At 45.0% G+C, this 20,476-nt stretch overlaps 1 protein-coding gene and 1 pseudogene across 1 annotated transcript; one reads left to right on the top strand and one right to left on the bottom strand.

The window, feature by feature from the left end:
* Nucleotides 1-469: 469 nt before the first annotated feature.
* LOC112306486 (ras-related protein Rab-11B pseudogene) lies at nt 470-1,408 on the top strand (annotated as a pseudogene).
* A 9,616-nt stretch (nt 1,409-11,024) lies between these two features.
* Nucleotides 11,025-17,043, bottom strand: LOC112306252 (allergen Fel d 4-like). Its single transcript, XM_045196827.2, has 7 exons — nt 16,868-17,043; nt 14,468-14,604; nt 13,651-13,724; nt 12,852-12,962; nt 12,425-12,526; nt 12,109-12,249; nt 11,025-11,275 (listed from the first exon to the last, which is right to left on the bottom strand). Exons 1-6 carry the CDS (start codon nt 16,961-16,963, stop codon nt 12,137-12,139), a joined length of 633 nt encoding a protein of 210 aa, XP_045052762.2. The 5' UTR covers nt 16,964-17,043; the 3' UTR covers nt 11,025-11,275; nt 12,109-12,136.
* Nucleotides 17,044-20,476: the final 3,433 nt, after the last annotated feature.

Below are 20,476 nucleotides of genomic sequence, written 5' to 3'. Positions count from 1 at the left end.
TGTGTCTTGGGGACAGCCAGGATCTTCAATAATACAGTGTGGAAATGTGGAGAGCATGTGGGGAGTAGGTTCCTGGTGGCAAGAATATTGTGATTGAGGCTCCTGTGCCCACAGCTGAGGCTTCTTAAAAGCTATGGTTCACTTCTGCTTTGTGCCAATTGTCCCCTTCTGCACTCCCCAGAACAGAAAGAGGCCTGTGTCACAGGAGGTGCTGGGCACAGGGTGGTGAACATAGAAATTGTGGCATCCTATCTGTGGCCTGCTTTCAAAGTCCTCCCAGCCCATTTGGTGATCCTGCCTAGTTCATGCTGAACAGATACCCAGTTAATGGTATTTTCAGGTCTCAATATCCTTAGACATCATGGATGGGCTGGACGTGTCCTGCTGCTGAGATAGAGGAACTGAGCTTGACAAATGGTGGCAAAGGCTGTGCACTGCCTTTTGTCTTGTTGATTGTCTCCAAGAGCAGATGGTGGCCTATGAGCAACCAGGGTTGCAAGATGAACTGGGCCATGATGCTGAGAGGAGGACCTTCTGCAACCGTTGGCTATTCCAATCTGTCCCATCCCACCCCCTCCTGATTCTGCATCTGTATCAGTGCACCACATTATAACTTTCCATTTCCAGGCACTCTCACTGTGTGCTCAAAGAAAAACTGAGAGGTGGGCTGGAACACCAGGACAATGGGACCCGAGAAGGCTAGTACAACTACCTATTCAAAGTGGAGCTTATCGAGGATGCAGGTATTAGGAAAAGCATCCTGCTGTACCGATTCACCCACAAGGAGTTCAACCTAGAGAGGACGAACACCATTGGCATGGAGTTTGCCACCTGCAGCATCCAGGTGGACAGCAAGATCAACAAGGCCCAAGACTGGGAAACTACTGTCCACAAGCACAACCGCACCATCAGCTTGGCATAGTTCCATGGTGCAGTGGGGCATTGCTGGTGTATGACATCGCCAAGCACCTGACATAACAGAATGTGGAGCACTGGCTGAAGGAGCTGCATGATCACACTAACAGCAACATCATCATCATGCTGGTGGGCAAGAAGGGTGACCTGTGCAATCTGCAGGCCGTGCCCACTGATGAGGCCCGTGCCTTTGCAGAGAACATCTTTCTTTCATTGAGACCTCTGCCTTCTACTCCACCACTGTACAGGAAGCTTTCAGGAACATCCTCACAGAGATCTAGTGAATCATGTCACAGAAGGAGATTGCACACCACACAGGCCATTACCAGTCCCCTGGCAACAACATGGTGCCATGAGCATGCCACTCTCTACCAATGGACAGAAACCTGACCAGCTGCAATGGTGCCACAACCTGTTAATGCCCCATGCCTCCTCCAAGCCTGCGTGCACATACTTCCTCTTCACCCACCCCTCACCTTGTAGTTTCACCTGATCTGACCCTCTCCATCCCTCTGACCCACTCACACCCTCTGACTGAGCTCTGCACTGTTAGCTGGGGCTTAGGAACAAGAGGAGTTGAGCAGCAGCTCTTGTCCCTTCCCCCTCCGACCAGGAACCCTTGAGGCCCAGCAGCTAAATTATTTTTGGGGGTCCCAGTGCACCTGTGGGCAGGGCCAGATGTTGCTAGGATGGACAAGGCTAGCCAGAGGCAAAAGATGTGCACACCAAGCCGGCTTATTCAGCAGCCCACAGCACACTCCATGGAATGATGATCTCCCTCCCTCTCTGGCCACTTGTCCTAGCTGACCCTAGTCCCTACAAAGAAACCCACTTTGGGCTGAGGCATGAAGAGAAAGTGACTGGTGAGGGCAGAGACAGACCCCCAGCACCCCACTCCCCACAACAGTCAGCACCAGCACATGCCTTGACCTCACATTTTCTCCTGCATGGGTGAAGTCAGCTCAGCTCCTGCCTGTAGATTTATGCTGGGAGACGACCCCCCACCGCATTCATTTCTGAGCACAGCGCATACCCCACACCTCCTGAAGTCCTTCTCTGTCTGTTCTCCTTGTCTGGTCACAAACCGGTTTCCCAGTGAATCCAGATCTCAGTGTTCTGTATATAGAAAAAGACTAAGCGAGAGACAGGGACAGAAGGAGAAATGAAAGCAAGTGCCACAGAATGTTCTCCCACCCAGGTTTCCATATTCATGCCCAAATATTCATATAATATTTGTATCTGTCAATATAAGGTTTTTGGCAATTGCTTGGGAAACACATTATGTTTACATTTGTGTTTACATACTGCAACATGTTTAAACATTTGTGTGGAAAACTTGAGTGATATGCCAAACCCAATGGTAGGATCAGAATCATCAGCCAAAGTGACTGTGTCTCCGACATTCTAAGAAAACCATCACAGGCTTGTGGAAACAAAGCAACAAGGTAGGTGATTGTTGGTGAATGAGCAGTGTGGGAAGCCTTCTGTGTGAAAACATTAGCTGATTGTTTTCATGCAGGTACTTAACGTGTTTCACTAGATTGTAAGAAATTGTTGGGAGTTTCGGTTTTGTATAACACATCACAATTTTTCTGACTTAAACTACCAAGCGTTGGTGAGGAACAGAGACACTGGAAGTCACCCTCACAGCTGATGGAAACGTAAAATGGTACAATCACTCTAGAAAAGTAGCTCGGCTTCTTCCAAGAATGAAACACACACCTACTATGTGACCCAGCCATTTCACTCCTAGCTATAACCCAAGAGAAATGTAAATATTTATTCATGAAGACATTTGTCCATGAGTGTTCAAAGGAATTTTTTGCTATAGCTGAAAACTAAGACCAAGAAAAAGTCCATCAACAGAAATGGGTAAGTACTTGGTGGTATGCCCATGCAAGGGAACAAGGACCAAAAATGAAAAAGGAAGAGGCTATTGATAAACACAACATGAAAGCATGTCAGAATAATTATGATGAGTGAAAATAGGCAGGATAACAACAAAGTACATACTGAAAACTGAATTTGTATAATCTCTGGAAAATGCAAAATCCAGATACAGAAAGTGGACTGATGGTTGCCTAGGGCTCTGGGTGGCACAGAGGGAGGGAGGCAGGGATCACAAAGGCACAGAGGAAACTGCAGAGAAGGAAGGGGAAACTCACTGTCTTGACTGTGGTGATGGTTTCACGGTTATCTCCCTGTACAAACTTATCAAATATTATACCTTCCTTTCTTTAAAGCTTTGTTTCTTTATCTGTCTTCAGGGAAAGGGGAAGGGACTAGGAATTGAACCAGCAAACTTGGGTCCATAGAGCAACACCAAACCCACTGAGCCACACTGGTCAGGGTGAGGTTTATACTTTACATATGTGCAGCTGAATATCAATAGTACCTCAGTAAGCTACTGTTAACAATAGGAAATGACTTTGCAGTTAGCATTTGCACATGGAACTTCTGGTTCTTATGAATGTGATTTTTCATTTCTGACATTAATCAGGCTAGGCCTATCTTTGGTAGACAAACCTAACCACTTCTCAGCCCTGCACTGACACAGGCCACAGAGAGGAGGCTTGGATGAGGCCCTGGAACATTATAGGAGATGCTGCTTCCTAATTTCCTAAAGGCAGTGGAGTTCCATGGGTCTAACTGAGGACTCCAAAGCATCCACATAAATCCAGCTGCATCATATTTGACCACCCGACCCTGGTCCAGATTCTACACTTACCCAGATGGGCCCTGAGTTCTGATAAGCAAATGCTAGTGGTTCCAAGACACATTTGGTGGACTACCTCTAACAAACCACACACTAGCTGAAGTTTCTGCCAATGCACTGCCCTTACAGGCCCTAATGCTAACCTTTGCAACTCCTGCCAATGTCCATAGACACCCACGTGCTAAAAACATACCCTTGGAGAAGTCTGTGGGAGCCTCGTACTTCCCTATTTCCCCACACCCTCCTTGCGCTGCCTTTTCCTTCATGCTCTATGCCCAGCTCACTTCTCTCACCAGCAGAGAGTTTGGGGAAGCCAGCACAAGTCCCAGGCTTTCTGAAAGAGGTCTCCCAATGTGTCCCATGGGCTCTTAGCACCAACTCAGTGTCAGCCTCAGGACTCCTGGCTCTTTCTTACAGCACCTGGAAGAAGGCAGTTGCCATGCACATGTACAGCCACCAAGAGACCACAGGCCTCCTGCAGATGTCCTCGCAGCATGAATTCAGTCTCCAGGTAATGTCTACCCCAGGTGCCTGCCCAAATCCATTGGAGATAAACCTGAGCCAGGGGTGGTGGAGAGGTCACCTGTGAGGGGCCCTAAGCTATTCCCTGGAGTCTCTCTGAGTACCTGGGCCAATCTGTGATCATCCACCTGCAATGACCAATGCCCAGAGTGCTATGTGGAGCAGCTCCAGACACCCCGTCACCACGGCTCCAGATCTTTGATTCTCCTTTGGAGAAAGGAAACTAAACCATTGCTTCCCATCCCTACATGGATGTGTTTCAACTTTGACTGCACTTTTGACCACCCAGAGAGCTTTAAAAAATCCTGGTGCATGTGACATTTGCACGTTCCCATGCCACTGGTCACACAAGTCACAAGGCTTTCCTGGGTAGGTCATGGAAGCCCACTGATGAAGCCAATGCACGTGGAGAGCCTCTGTGGATGGAGCTAAGAACTGTTTCAGGTGTTGGCCTCAGAGGTAACAAAATCAACATCTTGGCTTCATTGCACTTACCTTCGGGGACCTGGGTCCAGGTTGTAAAGAAATAAAGATGAGAAGTCAGTCAAGGGACGAGGGAAAAGAGCAAGTGCCTAATGCTTGGGGCACAGAGGAGTCCTCTGTGTGAGATGACACCTGGGGACGGAACACTGCGGTGGAGGGGAAGTACTGATACCTGAGGCTGAGTATTTCACACAGGGAGTCCAGAGACAACAGTGCTCATGGGTGTCTGATGGAAAGTGTACATAACAACTCAGGTGTAACAGAGCCATGGGAAACCAAAGGTGGCTGTGGGAAGCCAGGCAGGTGGGCCATCGCTGTCTGTACTGCTGACCAAGTCTTCTCCTCAGACAGTGATTTCCTCAGCTGGCTGGCACTCCCATCCTCTGTCTTTCTTTGCCAAAGGGTCAGCCAGCAACCGTCTATTTTTCGAGGAGCCAATCAAAGCGCTGGGTGCTTTGATCAAATCATAAAGGGTTTATGAGCAGCAGAACAATGTTTCAAAAGCCCTGACTTTTAAGAACAACAGCTGGTATCCTCTGGGTGGCAGAGACCTCTTTAACATAGTACAATATTTGAGAGCCACATGGCTGGTCCATAGACTTGTACACTTTGACTTCTGGCTGAGAAGGATGCACAGGTGTACACACTTTGCCTGTTTCCACAACAAAAAGAAAGACAACAACAAATTTAAAACAACCAGAAATTACAGAAGTCCAATAATTAAGGAGTTAAATAAGAAATGTTCACCCCGAGTGGTAGAAGGGGTGGAGACTGTCAGCCGGGTGCAGAGGACACAAGGCAAGGAGGAAACAGGCAGACCAGACCAGATGTCAGCTGGCAGAGCAGGCAGTCCCACATTTCCAAGCAGATGAACCAGAGAGATAAACTGAGGAGCCGAGAGACTTTGCAACCCAGGTCCCAGCCCAGGGAAATAAAGTCTCAAAGCCTCAGACTGAAAGAACCTGTGGGGGTTGAGGCAGTGGGAGGAAATCACAGTCCTACATGAGAGTTTGTTGGAAAGAACCACAGGGTCCTGGAACAACCCCCCTCCCCCGACCCACCTTGGAATCAGCACCAGAAGGACCCAATTTCCTTATGGGAAATGGGGGAAATGACTGAAATCCAGCCCAGAGATGAGCAGTCCATATTGTCCCCTCCTGGACCACTCGCCAGAGTATGGTGGCAAAATAGGGGAAAAAGTGAATGTTATGATAGGTGAAATAAAGGGAATCAACAGTGAAAAGAAGGAAACTGAGACTCAAATCAACGGTTGAGATGAGAAGAAGAAAATAAACATTCAACCAAAACAGAATAAAGAAACAAGAATTCAGAAACACAAGGAGAGGCTTAGAAACCTCCAGGAGAACTTTAAACATTCCTACATCCAAATCATAAGGGTGTCAGAGGAGAAGAGGAACAGCAAAGAATTGAAAACTTATTTGAGAAAAGAATGAAGGAGAACTTCTCTATTCTGGCCAAGGAAATACACTGCCAGGAAGTCCAGGAAGCTGAGAGAGTCCCAAAGATTTTGGACCCAAGGAAGCACACACCAAGCTTGGCACATCATAATTACATTACCCAAGATTAAAGGGAAGAAGAGAATCTTAAAAGTAGCAAGACAAAAGGAGACAGTTACCTACGAAGGAGTTCCCATAAGATTATCAGCTGATTTCTCAAAGGAAACCTTACAGGCAAGAAGGGGCTGGAAAGAAGTATTCAAAAGTGGTGAAAGGCAATGATCTGCATTGAATATGACTCTTTCCAGCAAAGCTTTCATGTAGAATGGAAGGGCAGGTAAAGTGCTTCCCAGGTAAGGTCAACTTGAAGGAGTTCATCATCACCAAGCCTTTATCATAGGAAATGTTAAAGGGACTTATCTCAGGAAAAGAGGAAGATCAAAGTACGAACATTAAAATGACAACAAGCTCACAAGTATCCACAATCAAACCTAAAAAAAGACAAAACTAAGGAAAGAACTAGATCAGGAACCAAATCACAGAATGGAGATCAATGGAGGGTTATCAGGTGGAAAGGGGAGGGGAGAATGGGGAAAATGAACAGGCAATAAGTAGCATAAATGGTAGGTAGAAAGCAGACAGGGGCAGGTTCAGAATAGTAGAGGGAATGGAGAAGACAAAGAGCTCATATGTACAACTCATGGACTTGAACTAAGGGGGTGGAGAAATGCAAGGGGCAGGGCATGTGCAGGGCAGAGGGTAAGAAATAGGGGGAAATGGGACAACTATAGTAGCAAAATCCATAAAATGCATTTCTTAAAAAAAAAAAAAAAAAAAACAGAACAACAGCTGGTATCTTCTTGTTGGGCTTACTCCAGGGGGAGACAGTGTCAACTCAAGTGTGTCCTGGGACAAGACACTCAGCTGGCAGATCTCTGAAGCTGGGAATGGAGATTTGGAGTCTCCCTTGTTGCTCTTGAAATGACAGATACCCTCAGCGTGTCCTGGTTTGACATTTACACAGGAAGTTTATTTGACGTTATCTAAATTTCCTCCATTCAGCATGAAGTCATTCAAGGGGGACAGTAACAGGGAACTTAAAAAGATTTCCTGAGCCTTAAAGAGTGTGGCTCAGTGTCTTAGGTGTTATCGTGCAAAACAAAAGCTCACTTGTTTTGATTCTAGTCAGGGTACAAGCCGAGGTGCAGGTTTTGTTCCCAGTCAGGATGCACATGAGAGGCAACCGATCCATGTTACTCTCCCTCACCATCTCCCTCCCTTGCACTTTCTCAAAACATAGACAAATATAGTGTTTAAAAATAATTTCTCCTGAATTTCACAATTATATACTTTAATGTTCATTTTATGGAAGGTGCTCTGAGGAGCTCAATTTGACAAACTCGTGTATTTGAGGGACAGTGCAGCACAAATCTCCGGAGCAAAGAGCAGTCAGGGGAACAGGCACGGTAGACAGAAGGGGACAGCAAAGTGCTTCCCTGGAGGACTGGGTGGGAAATACCCGCATTTTTTGTCTTGCAGCACAAGAGGCAAATAAGGTATTATATAGGTGTTAACACAGTAATAGAGAAAGAACATTTCCACATTTTTTGATACAAATTCAAAATAGAACATTGAGTACAATTGTTTTTTTGGAAACACAGATGTATTAGCAAGAGGAATGGATTCATTTTATGAATAAAATTTTTGTAAGTTTGCTACATTGCGGTAGAAAATAGTGTTCCTAACATCGTTTTGACAGCAAATATATCAGCAGATAGGCAACATGAATATAGTCAGTGGCAAAGGCCTTACTTCTATACCAATTCCAGGATAGAAACTATGGTTTCAATATTTAAGTATCCCTGGAGGTTCTGGCTAAAGTTTCAAGAAGAGAAAAAAAGAGAGAGAGAAGCTGAAGTATTAGAACTGGTATTTTTGCAGTATTTGCAACAATATGACCATATATGTATAAAACCAAGAGTCCACAAAGTATTAGAACCAATTTCATTACAATTATTGATAAATCCGTTAACGTTGCTAAAGTATTCAACTTACAAAATCAATATCATTTCTCTATAGCAGCAAAAACTCATGATAATAACTAATCGTTTTTAAAAAACACAGCCTTTAATGGACATGGTGCCCACAGGGAAAATTAAGTTCCTGCCCATTCCAAAGCCATAGTCAAAGCCAAATCAAAGGCTTAGAAGGCAAAGGAAGCAGAGTTGAAAGGCTTAAAAACCCACATACAAAGATCTGCACACCATACACCTTTCCCCAGTCGAACACTGTAGCTTAGGAGGCAGCCTAAGTCTCCACCCCCAGGAGACACAGGCTGCACCCCGCTGCCATCATCATGTCCCCCTGTCCACGCAGGGAGCCATGAAGAAGATGGAAGACAACGGCACACTTGTGTCCATTGTGGGTGTTGAGGCCAAAAAGCACCAGGCCAAACAGGCAGTGAGGGAGCTCTACAACACAAGGTCAAGGCCAACAGCCTGCTCAGGCCTGATGGAGAGAAGAAGGCAAATGTTCAGCTGCCTTCCGAATATGATCATTTGGAAGTTGCCAACCAAATTGGGATCCTCTAAACTGAGTCCAGCTGGCTAATGCTAAACATACAAATTTTACACTATGAAATAAACAAACTGGGGAAAATACATAGCAATTAACAACCAAGAATACACAAGAAAACGACCAAGGAGAAAATTTTACACTCTAAGAAAGGACACAGAAGATGATCTGAGTATGGGGCCAGACACCAGGCTTGTTGATTTTGGTTCAGGGAGCCACATGTCAGACAACTTACCCCCAGAACTACAGGACAATAAACTCTCTGTTTTGGCCTGTAGTTCCTAGTGATTTGCTCCTGCACAATCAGGAAACTACTGCAGGACCCATTTCTCCTGTCCAGCTGGATGCCAACACCACAGCTTCCTCACTGAATTTCTGGAGCACAGGCAGAGGGAACTCTCAGAAGGAACTGAGCATGGATGACCTAGTGAGGAATCCCATTCACAATGGCCTGCATGTGGGATTTATTCTGTGGTTCTTTTTACAACAGGTTTGTTTCTCTTCTTTTAACCAACTCAATTTATTCACAATTCTAAGAAGGTGTTGATGGAAAGCAAGGTGATACTAGGGTGATATAGAACTAAAAAAAAAAAAGAAAGAAAAAACTTAGATTTAAATATCATGATGGAAAATACCCAAGGGGACTTGACTGTGAGCCTGACCCTCCAGTCCCTGAGCAAAGTGCACCAAGAAGCAGTAGCATCAATCCCATTGAAGGCAGATTACGCCATAACTTTCATTCAATTCCTGTTTTTATTCGATATCCTAGAAAATCAAAATATAGGTTTGAAATTCAGTGTCTTTTTCCATGTGTGTCTTTCCATGAAATAATCACCAACCTGGGTTGTCATGAACAAGAAAGTGGAATAGGAGGTGCCATCCCTCATGTCTCCATGGAAACACCTATTTTAACAACCACTTGTGGGCTAGAATGTCTTAAAGTTATGGGAGTCCAGGAGTACAACTGAAGAGTTCCCACCAACCAGGTGAATCAAAATAATCCAAGGCATGGATGCACTGAAGGAGGTAAGAAGGAGCCCTGGCAGGTATGGCTCAGTGGATTGAGTGTCGGCCTGCGAACCAGAGGGTTGAAGGTGTCATACCCAGTCAGGGCACATGTCTGGGTTGCAAGCCAGGTCCCCAGTAAGGGGTGCATGAGAGGCAACCGCACATTGATGTTTCTCTCCCTCTCTTATAGTCTCTCGAAAAATAAATAAAATCTTTTTAAAATATAGAAGGTAAGAAGCACAGTGTCCCTTCATGTTAGTCACTCCACCCAAGGTAGAGAGCACTGGCATCTATGGGAGCCTGTTAGAAAGCAGAGTCTCACAGGCCACCAAGACCTGCTGACTCAGAGCTCACAGTTTATCAGGGTCCCTAGCTGATTGGTGAGCACGTTCTGAGAAGTTCTGCATTATCGCATGCACAGGGTCCACAAATGATATTTTCCATTGTTCTCTGTGTTATTTACGATTTATGTGAATGACGTTATGCTGCATGTATGTGTCCTTCAGCAATTTTATTGAGATCAAACCATGCTAATATGGATCTAGTACATTCCCTTTAACTTGTTGAGGGAAATTGGCACTTATGTTGCTCATAATGAAATCTGTTAGGAAGTGGAGCATCAGTGGCATGGACATAGTGCAATCTTGTACAAAAGGCCCTAGGGTTGGGGATGGGCGGGGGGGGGGGGGGGGGGGGAATGTCCTTCCCAAGGGAAATCAACCACTGTTCATGGGTATAAGTCTATGTGTTGCATACCCAGGAGAAAACAATGTTGTTCAAGTCCTGTGGCTTCCATATCAATGAGAACCCTCAAAGTAGCCTAGCCCAGCAAGGGTACTGTTACATTGACAGGGCACCTGTACAGAATGGGAGGGTCCTCCACCCCAATTTGAATTCAAGCTTATATTTTAATGTATTTAGGGACACTAGTATCTAACGGACGATGTGCACAGTAGATACCAGTGGTCCTTAGGGAGGTTTTCTGACACCCACTCCCTCCAAGCCTGGGGGTGTAGAAAAGCCAGGTGTGGAGGCCAGGCCCTGACACATGGCACACTGGGTAGCCTCAGAGCATCCATCTCTTAGTGCCACACTCAGAAGGAGAATTCCAGGATGGGGCAAACTGTGGGGCAGCTCCTTATTGGCTTTATTGGGTCACTAAGAAACAGGCAAATCAAAGGCCAGGCAGGGCTCACAGGGACAGAGAATGACTGCAGAGCTGGGAGAATCCTAGAACCCAGGAAGAATCTGAGAAACTGGAGGACAGTTATGGGAACAGGGCCAAGGAGCCCCTCATTGCCCTGCTGTCAGCACCAGGTGTGTTACGTACACAAAGACAGTCTCACAACTGCAGTTTATATGATTTATTGACCAGGTAGAAGAAAGTGTTATTCACGGTAGAGTTCTCCCAGGTATGGCTTAGAGAGTTAGATATTTGGAGAAAACCTTTGATTCTTGGTGAGTTGATGAGTTTCTAGACATACAGAGAAATCCTGAAGATTCAGAGATAATGCCTTCCTGGATGACAGTGCTGGAAATCAGGTCAAAGTACTTATCACAAGATGACATGGGGACCGTGGAAGGAAGCATTCACTTGGACCTAAATGAGCAGATGAGAGACAGCAGGCAGAAACTCATTAAGCACTTCCTGGATTAAACTGAGGACAAAGAGAGTTTCCATTAAGAGAACAATGGTGAAGATGCAGGTAACAGCATGCTCTCACCCATACTACTTTTGAGAATATGGGGAAAGAGTGCTTTGGGAATGACTTTTCCTTTTCTACTATGTCCCCAGCTTATGCTTCCCTGGAATGTGTACGTGAAAAACAGCAAGGACTCAGTGGAGGACCCCAGGCTGGTTTTTGCCATCCTCAGCATTAAAGATTTTGCAGAATTTTGATAAGTCAAGAAAGAATGCCAACAACCATAATGACCATTTTGAGATGCTGGCTTTATGCAAGCCCTACTTACTAAGACTTTCCCTTATGTTACCTGAAAAAAAGCCCCACAATATAGCTGCGGGAGGAAACACATGAGGATATTTTGCAGCTGTATGACAAAGAGGAGGTCCACTTCCAGATCCAAAGTTAAGGATGTGCAGAGATCAAAGGAAGACAGCATTACCAGAAATTGGAGGGTGAGCCCAAGGGAAAGGCCTTGGAAGATGAACAAGACCCAGAAGTGTATTTGAGTTTCACGCTCACACCCTGGTACTCTTGCCCTGTTTCACATTTTAAGTGTTAGTGATTTCAGGACATTATCAATTCCTGAGGTCTTTCCAGCAGCAGGGCATCCACACAGTGATCCGTGAGGTGCACATGTTGTTTCTTCCTTTCAGGTGTGAGATCATCTGCTCTAAAGCTAATGAAGGGGTGGCTGCTGAACCACAACCCCCAACTCCAAATTTCAAGCTCACCCCACAAGCTTCCTCACCAAACGTCTCTATTGTAACCTCTGGGCATCAAGACTCGCTGGTCATGATGGGCGGTGGTGACGGGGTCACCACTGCCTCATAGGACATCCACTTCCCATAGGCCTGGGCTCCGGGCCTCCATCGGGTTTGGAGACAGCGATCTGTAGAGGCAGAACAGAGCAGAGTCAACCACCAGTCCCTTACTTCCCAGTGAGAAACTGAATGATATTCTATGGTAGGGCAGGGGGACCCATTGCAGGTGTTACCTTCTCTTGCTTTTCTCCAATCAGTAACACAGGGACTCAGGAAGAGGAAACCAGAGAGAGCTAAACTTACCTGTCTTGCTTACATCCAGTATGTGTTCCGTTGGAATTCCACGGTTTCGGCAAATTTCCTCAAACCTTTTCTTCAGTCTTTTATTTACATATGGTCTTCTGGCTGTGGGAAGAGTGACAGTCATGGCTGTGACTTTGTGTTGGTCATGGACGCCCTTGCAGCTGGGGGGACACATGATGGGGATGGTTGACAGTGACTGATGCTTAGAAGGAAGTGAGGGAGGGGCTGTAGCATGTGTTGACTTTGACATTTTTAGGATGTCCTTCTGCACAGAGACATATTTCATCAACGTCTCGTCACTGAGCCTGTGGGTTACCCATGCTGAACACCTCTCTTTGTGGGAGGACAGGTGGCCCAGGAGAAGATTGGAATAATCTTTGTATCTGCAGCCTACTCCAAGGTGAATATCAGCATGAGAATACTCTACCATTCAGCTCTATCACGTCGGTTTTTCTCCCATTATGAAAATTCATGTTATGAAATATCACATATTTATCGTAGACTGCTTCAATTATGTAAAATGTATTGTATCCCTCATCTGTGGAGGAAACAGAACACAGGTCAGAAATTCTTAGGTCCATGGCAAGCAAGTGAAACTCTTACCTATTTTCTTTTACAAAACTAATTCAAGTGTCTATCCTGGAAGAGGTCAAGGTAATATTCAAGCCTTCCATTTGCCTCCAGGGCTTCATCTGGTGACTTCTAAGGGTGGAAATGACAACCCATGGTACCTTCATTCCTAGTGGTAGGAAATTCAGCCACAGCTGCACCTATCCTTCTATTGTTTTCCCTGAGGCCCACCAACCACCCTCAGTCATGTCTGCCAACTGTCTGTCTCTGTCCTGTCCAGAAGCCCTGCTGGTATTACATGCCGGCACCGTGTCCAGCCAAGGTGCTGTAGCAATTGCCTCCAGCACCATCATGGTGGGTGTGGAATCAGAAGTTTTCCAAACAATTTACTTTTTTAGGGGACCAGTTTTCTTTTGTTGCCAGTGGTACATATGACCACGTGGCCATCGTATTCTCATGGTTATATGCCAGGCCTTGGCTTTTACTAGCAAGGTTCCCCCAAATAGTTGGAGAATATTGGCTATTCAATGGCCTCATGTATAGTACCTAAATAAGATTAATCAGAAATGGATCTCCATCCTAAAGATATTGGGATTTAGTAAATTTCTTGTTGTTGGAAATAGAATTTACAAAGACTTTTTAAAATGTGTACTTACACGTAACACTATATACACCTTTCTCCTTTGTTTCATTAGTAACGAAAGTAAGTTCAGTACACACACCCTTGACCCTGTGAAACAGAATGAGCTGATTGGTGCCAGTGAGATACTGTTGGGCTGGCTCCCTCCTACTCCACCTGTAACCTGAGTGTCCCATTTCACAAACCATTGAAAACCTTTGGGAAAATGTTGAAAGAACTTTTATTTTCATGTTTTACTTTATTGCTACTTTAAGAATGAGTCAACTACTGATACCACTATTCCTCTCCCACCACTTCCCACTATCACTTATGCCACAGCTACCTGTCTACACACTTGGCTGAAGGCTCAGATGTGCCAGCATCTCAGATAAATGCTGTACAAACATTACCTCATTCAGCCCTTACACAAAAAAGAAAAAAGCCATAGGAGACAATTATGATCATTTTCTTTTACCCAAGGGGCAACTGGAGTGGAAAGCAATGAAATTTCTAGTTCACACAACTAGTTAAAGATAGTTTCACAAGAGAGCCAGGCTCTTGATCCCCATCCTATGCTCTTCCCTAAACTACATTGTCACACTACTTATGGCTCAAATCCCCTCTGCCCTATCTCCTCTACTCCCTGTTAAACCTATTCTTGTCAGCAATTCTTATCTCTGAGTCTAGAAATCTTCACGTTGATCAAGTCGAGGGTCAGTGCCTGAGAAGGGACTCTGATTTGGACACAGGCCCACAGTGTAAATGTGCACAGGAATGTGCATGATTGTGTGTGTGTGTGTAAAGCTCCAAGACCATGCTCAGCTTCTTTCCCCAAGTAAAAATGCCATACTTACTTTTTATCATATTTAAATAACAGAGAAGAGTTACCCAACACCTCGGTGTGTTTTGCAAACATTCTCATGCTACCATTTTCTTCTATGATATTCCTCCTGCTCGAGGCCAAGAGAATGGTATACCACCTCCCTGAAATCTGCAATAAATCAGTAAAGTGGTTGGGAGAGAAAAGAAGAGATGAGAAGCTTCTGGCCAATATAGAGGCATAGGTAGACACACTGCGCCTTCTCGCACTACCGAAAGAAGGACAACAAAAATTTTAAAACAAAAAACAACCAGAACTGACAGAAAATAGAACCACACAGAAGTCTGACAACCAAGGAGATAAAGAAGAAACATTCATCCAGACCAGTAGGAGGTGTGGAGACCGGAAGCTGGGCAGAGAGGACTCATGGCAAGGCAGTGGCTGGTGGACCCAGTGAGGTGGTGGATTGTGGAACGAACGGGGCAGGCAGTGCAACAGCTAGCAGACCCCACGGCCCCACATTCGCACATAGATAAACCAAGAGGAACGGCAGGGGAGCAAAACAGACTGCCCAACCCAGGTCTCCAGCCCAGGGAAATAAAGTCTCAAACCTCTGATTGAAAACACAGGTGGGGGTTGAGGCGGCAGCAGGAGAAACTCCCAGCCTCACAGGAGAGTTCGTTGGAGAGATCCACAGGGACCTAAAGCGTGCACAAGCCCATGCACTCGGGAATCAGCACCAGAGGGTCCCAATTTGATTGTGGGTAGCAAAGGGAGTGACTGAAATCCAGCAGAGAGTGGAGCAGGCCCCAGTGAACACCTAAGGCTCTGCCCCTTTACTTAACAGGTGCGCCAAGACAAAAAAAAAAATGGCCCAAATGAAAGAACAGATCAAAGCTCCAGAAATAATACAACTAAGCAGCAAACAGATAGCCAACCTATCAGATGGCTACAGTTCAAAACACTGGTAATTAGGATGCTCACAGAATTGATTGAATTTGGTCGCAAATTAGATGAAAAAATGAAGGCTATGCTAAGAGAAACAAAGGTAAATGCACAGGGAATCAATAGTGATGGGAAGGAAACTGGAACTCAAATCTATAGTGTGGACCAGAAGGAAGAAAGAAACATCCAACCAGAAAAGAATGAAGAAACAAGAACTCGGAAAAATAAGGACAGGCTTAGGAACCTCCAGGACATCTTTAAATGTTCCAAAATCCAAATTATAGGGATGGCAGAAGGAGAAGAGGAAGAACAAAAAATTGAAAACTTATTTGAACAAATAATGAAGGAGAACTTCCCTAACCTGTCAAAGGAAATAGACTTCCAGGAAGTCCAGGAAGCTCAGAGAGTCCCAAAGAAACTAGACCCAAGGAGGAACACAGGAAGGCACATCATAATTACATTACCTAAGATTAAACAGAAGGAGAGTATCTTAGAAGCAGCAAGAGAAAATGACACAAATACCTACAAAGGAGTTCCCATAAGACTGTCAGCTGCTTTCTCAAAAGAGACCTCACAGGCAAGAAGGGGCTAAAAAGAAGTATTCCAAGTCATGAAAGGCAAGGACCTACATCCAAGATTACTGTATCCAGCAAAGCTATCATTTAGAATGGAAGGGCAGATAAAGTGCTTCTCAGGTAAGTTAAAGGAGTTGATCATCACCAAGCCCTTATTATATGAAATGTTAAAGGGATTTATCTACAAAAAAGATGATAAAAAAATATGAACAGTAAAAATGAGAGCAAACTCACAGTTATTAACAAGCACATCTAAAACAAAAACAAAAGCAAACTAAGCAAACAACTAGAACAGGAACAGAACCACAGAAATGGGGATCATATGAAGGGTTATCAATAGGGGAGTGGGAGGGGGTGAGAGGGGGAAAGGTACAGAGAATAAGTAGTATAAATGGTAGGTAGAAAATAGACAGGGGGAGGGAAAGAATAGTATAGGAAATGTAGAAGCCAAAGAACTTATGACCCATAGACATGAACTAAAGGGGGGGAATGTGGGAGGGAGGGGTGTGCAGGATGGAGTGGAGTGAAGGGGGGAAATGGGACAACTGTAATAGCATAATCAATAAATATATTATTAAAATAAATTTTAAAAAAAGAAGAGACGAGACACTGCATGAACCCAGTGTCCTTGAACTATGGCCCCTGGGTCAGGCCTTATAGTGATGATATGAAGATAGAATTAGAACTCAGGTGGTTTCACACCCCACGTAGAACTCTTTCCACTGTCCCTGCAGTGAGAATGGAGGTCCCTGTGGGTTGTCATCTTTCCACATGGTACAACTGCTCTTTGACCAAGGTCAGAAACCATCCCTTTGGTCTCACACCAAAACCCTCACTCTCCAGGTGGGCCACCTCACTTCAGTATCCCCCAAACCACCCCCAAAGTCTAAACTCCCTACAAACCCTGACTCTACCTTTGACATGTCCAAGTTGCATTTCACAATGTCACGCTTCCCTTTGTGATAGGCACAGACCACAGTCAGCCCGAGACACAGCAGCAGCAGCTTCATCTTGGAGGGAACTATGCCGCCTCAGTGACGGTCCCTGATAGTGAGTCTTTCCCTGACTGTGGCTCTGCACCCCACACCTCTGCCTTTATATTCCTTTTGAGTCCAGTTTTCTTTCTGGGCAGTCCCACCTTTCCCCTCCCACTCCACAAACGGTCTGTTTTCATTGATGGGAGGCCAACACTGTTCCTGCTCATCTCATCTCTTCCAGATCTACTTAGTGACCTGAAATTACTCAAAACACACTCTCAAAACAAAACAAAACAAAAAAGATAGTGATTCCATGAAAGGCTGCCATTTGGAACCAGATTTAACTGTGAAATCAGAAGGCCAATTAAGTGTGGCAAGAATGCAGCACCACTGGGAAATGGGGTGGGTGGACATCCCAGGTTCCACTGCTCACATGGTGGGAGGCAGTGGGTGAGTCACTCCATTGTAACCAGCCTCAGAAACAAAGAAACTGTCTACCAAAGGTGACAGTGTCTGTCCTGAAGCATTTTAATAGGGCCAATTAGAATAGGGCTGGGTAAAATAATGTATGGAAAGTACTTTGGTATTGAGAACATTTTAACTCCTTTTCCTTATTGGCTGAATTCAACCACAATGAACAAATGAATGTTTCATCACTACATACACCTCACCATATGCCCTAGGTCTCTGGGAGAAGTGGAGTGATGGAAGATGTCATCCATACACATACTTCTTCTTACAAGCTGATGAAGGCACCCAACTGAGACATACCATTTCTGGACCACTGTGGGTCAGAAAAGGGGGTGCTGCCTGGAAGGTGGTGTCACCAAGAAAGTGCTTAAATACACAGGCTTTGGATTCACATAGCCTGTATATGGAAGCCCATATCCTGGCTTCATTCCTATCTCTATTCCTTGTAAGTCATGATGACAATTTTAATCTCTCAGAGCCTTGGTGTCATTTTAATGGGTACAATCATACCTGTCTATCGATGACTGTAGCCACTCAAGGGGACAGTGTATGTAGAACCCTCAGACTAATTTCTGGCACTAGTGGGCTGGTGGGGTGAGAGAATTATTCCTGGGAAGGTGTTTGGGGGACAGGTCTTGAACAATAGGCAGCGTGTGGTGATGTGGAGAGCATGTGGGGAGAGGTTCCTGGTGAGAAGAATGTTGTGATTGAGGCTCCTGGGCCCACAGCTGAGGCTTCTCAAAAGCTATGGCTCACTTCTGCCTTGTGCCAATGGTCCCCTTCTGCACCCCCCAGAACAGAAAGAGGCCAGTGTCATGGGTGGAGCTGGACACAGGGTGGTGAACCTAGAAATTGTGGCATCCTATCTGTGGCCTGCTTTCAAAAGTCCTTGCAGTCCCCTTGTGTGAACCATCCTAGTTGATGCTCAATGGATACCAGGTCACTGGTATTTTCAAGTCTGTATAACCTTAAACACCGTGGATGGGCTGGAGGTTGTCCTGCCTCTGATCCGGAGGAACTGAGCTTGACAAATGGTGGCAAAGGCTGTGCACTGCATTTTTACTTGTTGATTCTTTTTCTTTCTGATCAAAGACAAAATGAAACATGGACTGGAAGCTCCACAACAATGGGACCTGGGAAGACGAGTATGACTACCTATTCCAAGTGGGCTCTTCGGGGACCTTGGTGTGGGGTAGCAACCTGCTGGACTGCTTCACCACAACCAGTTCTACCTAGAGAGCAACAGCACCACTGGCGTGGAGTTTGCCACTTAAGAATACAGGGAAATGGCAAGACCATCAAGGCCCAGATCTGGAACAATGCGCAACCCAGGGTTCCAGCACAGGGAAATAAAATTTCAAAGCCTCTGATGGAAAAAAACCTGTGGGGGTTGAGGCAGCAAGAGGAAATACCAGTCTCACAGGAGAGTTGGTTGGAGAGACCCACAGGGTCCTGGAATGTACACAAACCCACCAGCCTGGGAATCAGCACCAGAAGAACCCATTCACTTATGGGTAGTGGGGGAAGTGAATGAAACCCAGCCCAGAGCTGAGCGGTCCACATTGTTCCCTGCTGAAACACTCCCTCACATGCCGCTCACAGCACAGTGACATGGGTTGCACCACCTTGGTGAATACCTAAGGCTCCGCCCCTTGCTATGTAACAGGTGTCCAGTGACAAAATTATATGCCCCAAATGAAAGAACATATCAAAACTCTAGAAAGAATACAACTAAGTGATGAAGAGAGAGCCAACCTATCACACGCACAGTTCAAAACACTGGTAATCAGGATGCTCACAGAAATGGTTGAGTATAGTCACAAAATAGAGGAAAAAGTGAAAGCCACGAAAAGTAAAATAAAGGAAACCAGCAGTGAAGGGAAAGAAACTGGGACTGAAATCAATGGTTTGAACCAGAAGGAAGAAATAAACATTCAACCAGAACACAATGAAGAAACAAGAATTCAGAAAAATGAGGACAGGCTTAGGAAAATCCAGGACAAATTTAAACATTCCAATATCCAAATCATAGTGGTGTCAGAAGGACCAGAGGAAAAGTAAAGAATTGAAAAGTTCTTTGAAAAAATAATGAAGGAGAAATTCTTTACTCTGGCCAAGGAAATAGACTTCCAGGAAGTCCAGGAAGCTGAAAGGGTCCCAAAGATTTTGGACCCAAGGAAGTACACAGAAAGGCACATCATAATTACATTACCCAAGATTAAAAAGAAGAAGAGAATCTTAAAAGCAGCAAGTCAAAGGAGACAGTTACATACAAATGAATTCCCATAAGGCTATCAGCTGATTTCTCAGAAAAAAACCTTACAGGCAAGAAGGGGCAGGAAAGAAGTATTCAAAAGTCATGAAAGGCAAGGATCTACATCCAAGATGACTCCATCCAGCAAAGATATCCTGTAGAATGGAAGGGCAGGTACAGTGCTTCCCAGATAAGGTCAAGTTAAAGGAGTTCAACATCACCAAGCCTTTATTGTAGGAAATGTTAAAGGGACTTATCTAAGAAAAAGAAGAAGATCAAAAACGTATACAGTGAAATGACAATAAACTCACAACTATCACGAACTAAACCTAAAATAACCAAACTAGGTAAACAACTAGAAGAACTGAATCACATAAATGGAGATCACATGGAAGGCTAACAGCATGTAAAGGGAGGGAAGAATGGGGAAACGTACAGGGAATAAGTAGCATAAATGGTAGGTAGAAAACAGACAGGGGGAAGTTAAGAATAGTATAGGAAATGGAGAAGACAAAGAACTTATATGTACAACCCATGAAAATGAACTTAAGGGGGAGGAGAAATGGAATGGGCAGGGCGTTTGTATGGCAGAGGGGAAGAAACGGGGAAATTGGACATCTATAATAGCAAAATCAATAAAATACAGTTGTTGTTGTTGTTGTTGTTGTTTTTAAAAAAAGGACAACAGCTGGCATCTTCTTGATGGGCCTGTTTCCAGGAACAGACAGTTTTAACTCAAATGTGTCCTGGGATCAGAGACTCAGCTGGCAGAGTCTCCCTTGCTGCTCTTGAAATGCCAGATAGCTTCAGGGTGTCCTGGT

Source organism: Desmodus rotundus, chromosome 1, assembly GCF_022682495.2.
Source record: "Desmodus rotundus isolate HL8 chromosome 1, HLdesRot8A.1, whole genome shotgun sequence".
In the NCBI taxonomy this organism is placed as follows: domain Eukaryota; kingdom Metazoa; phylum Chordata; class Mammalia; order Chiroptera; family Phyllostomidae; genus Desmodus; species Desmodus rotundus.
This window is presented reverse-complemented; position numbering and strand designations above follow the sequence as displayed.

Bases quoted from the DNA above. Each gene is read 5' to 3' on its own strand.
- LOC112306252 (XM_045196827.2), bottom strand. From the start codon at position 16,963: ATGAAGCTGCTGCTGCTGTGTCTCGGGCTGACTGTGGTCTGTGCCTAT. The intron at 13,725-14,467 runs GTAAGTATGGCA...TCTGTTTCACAG, and splicing joins TTATTTAAATATGATAAAAA to GGTCAAGGGTGTGTGTACTG. The intron at 12,963-13,650 runs GTAAGTACACAT...TTTCCTCCACAG, and splicing joins AGGTGTATATAGTGTTACGT to ATGAGGGATACAATACATTT.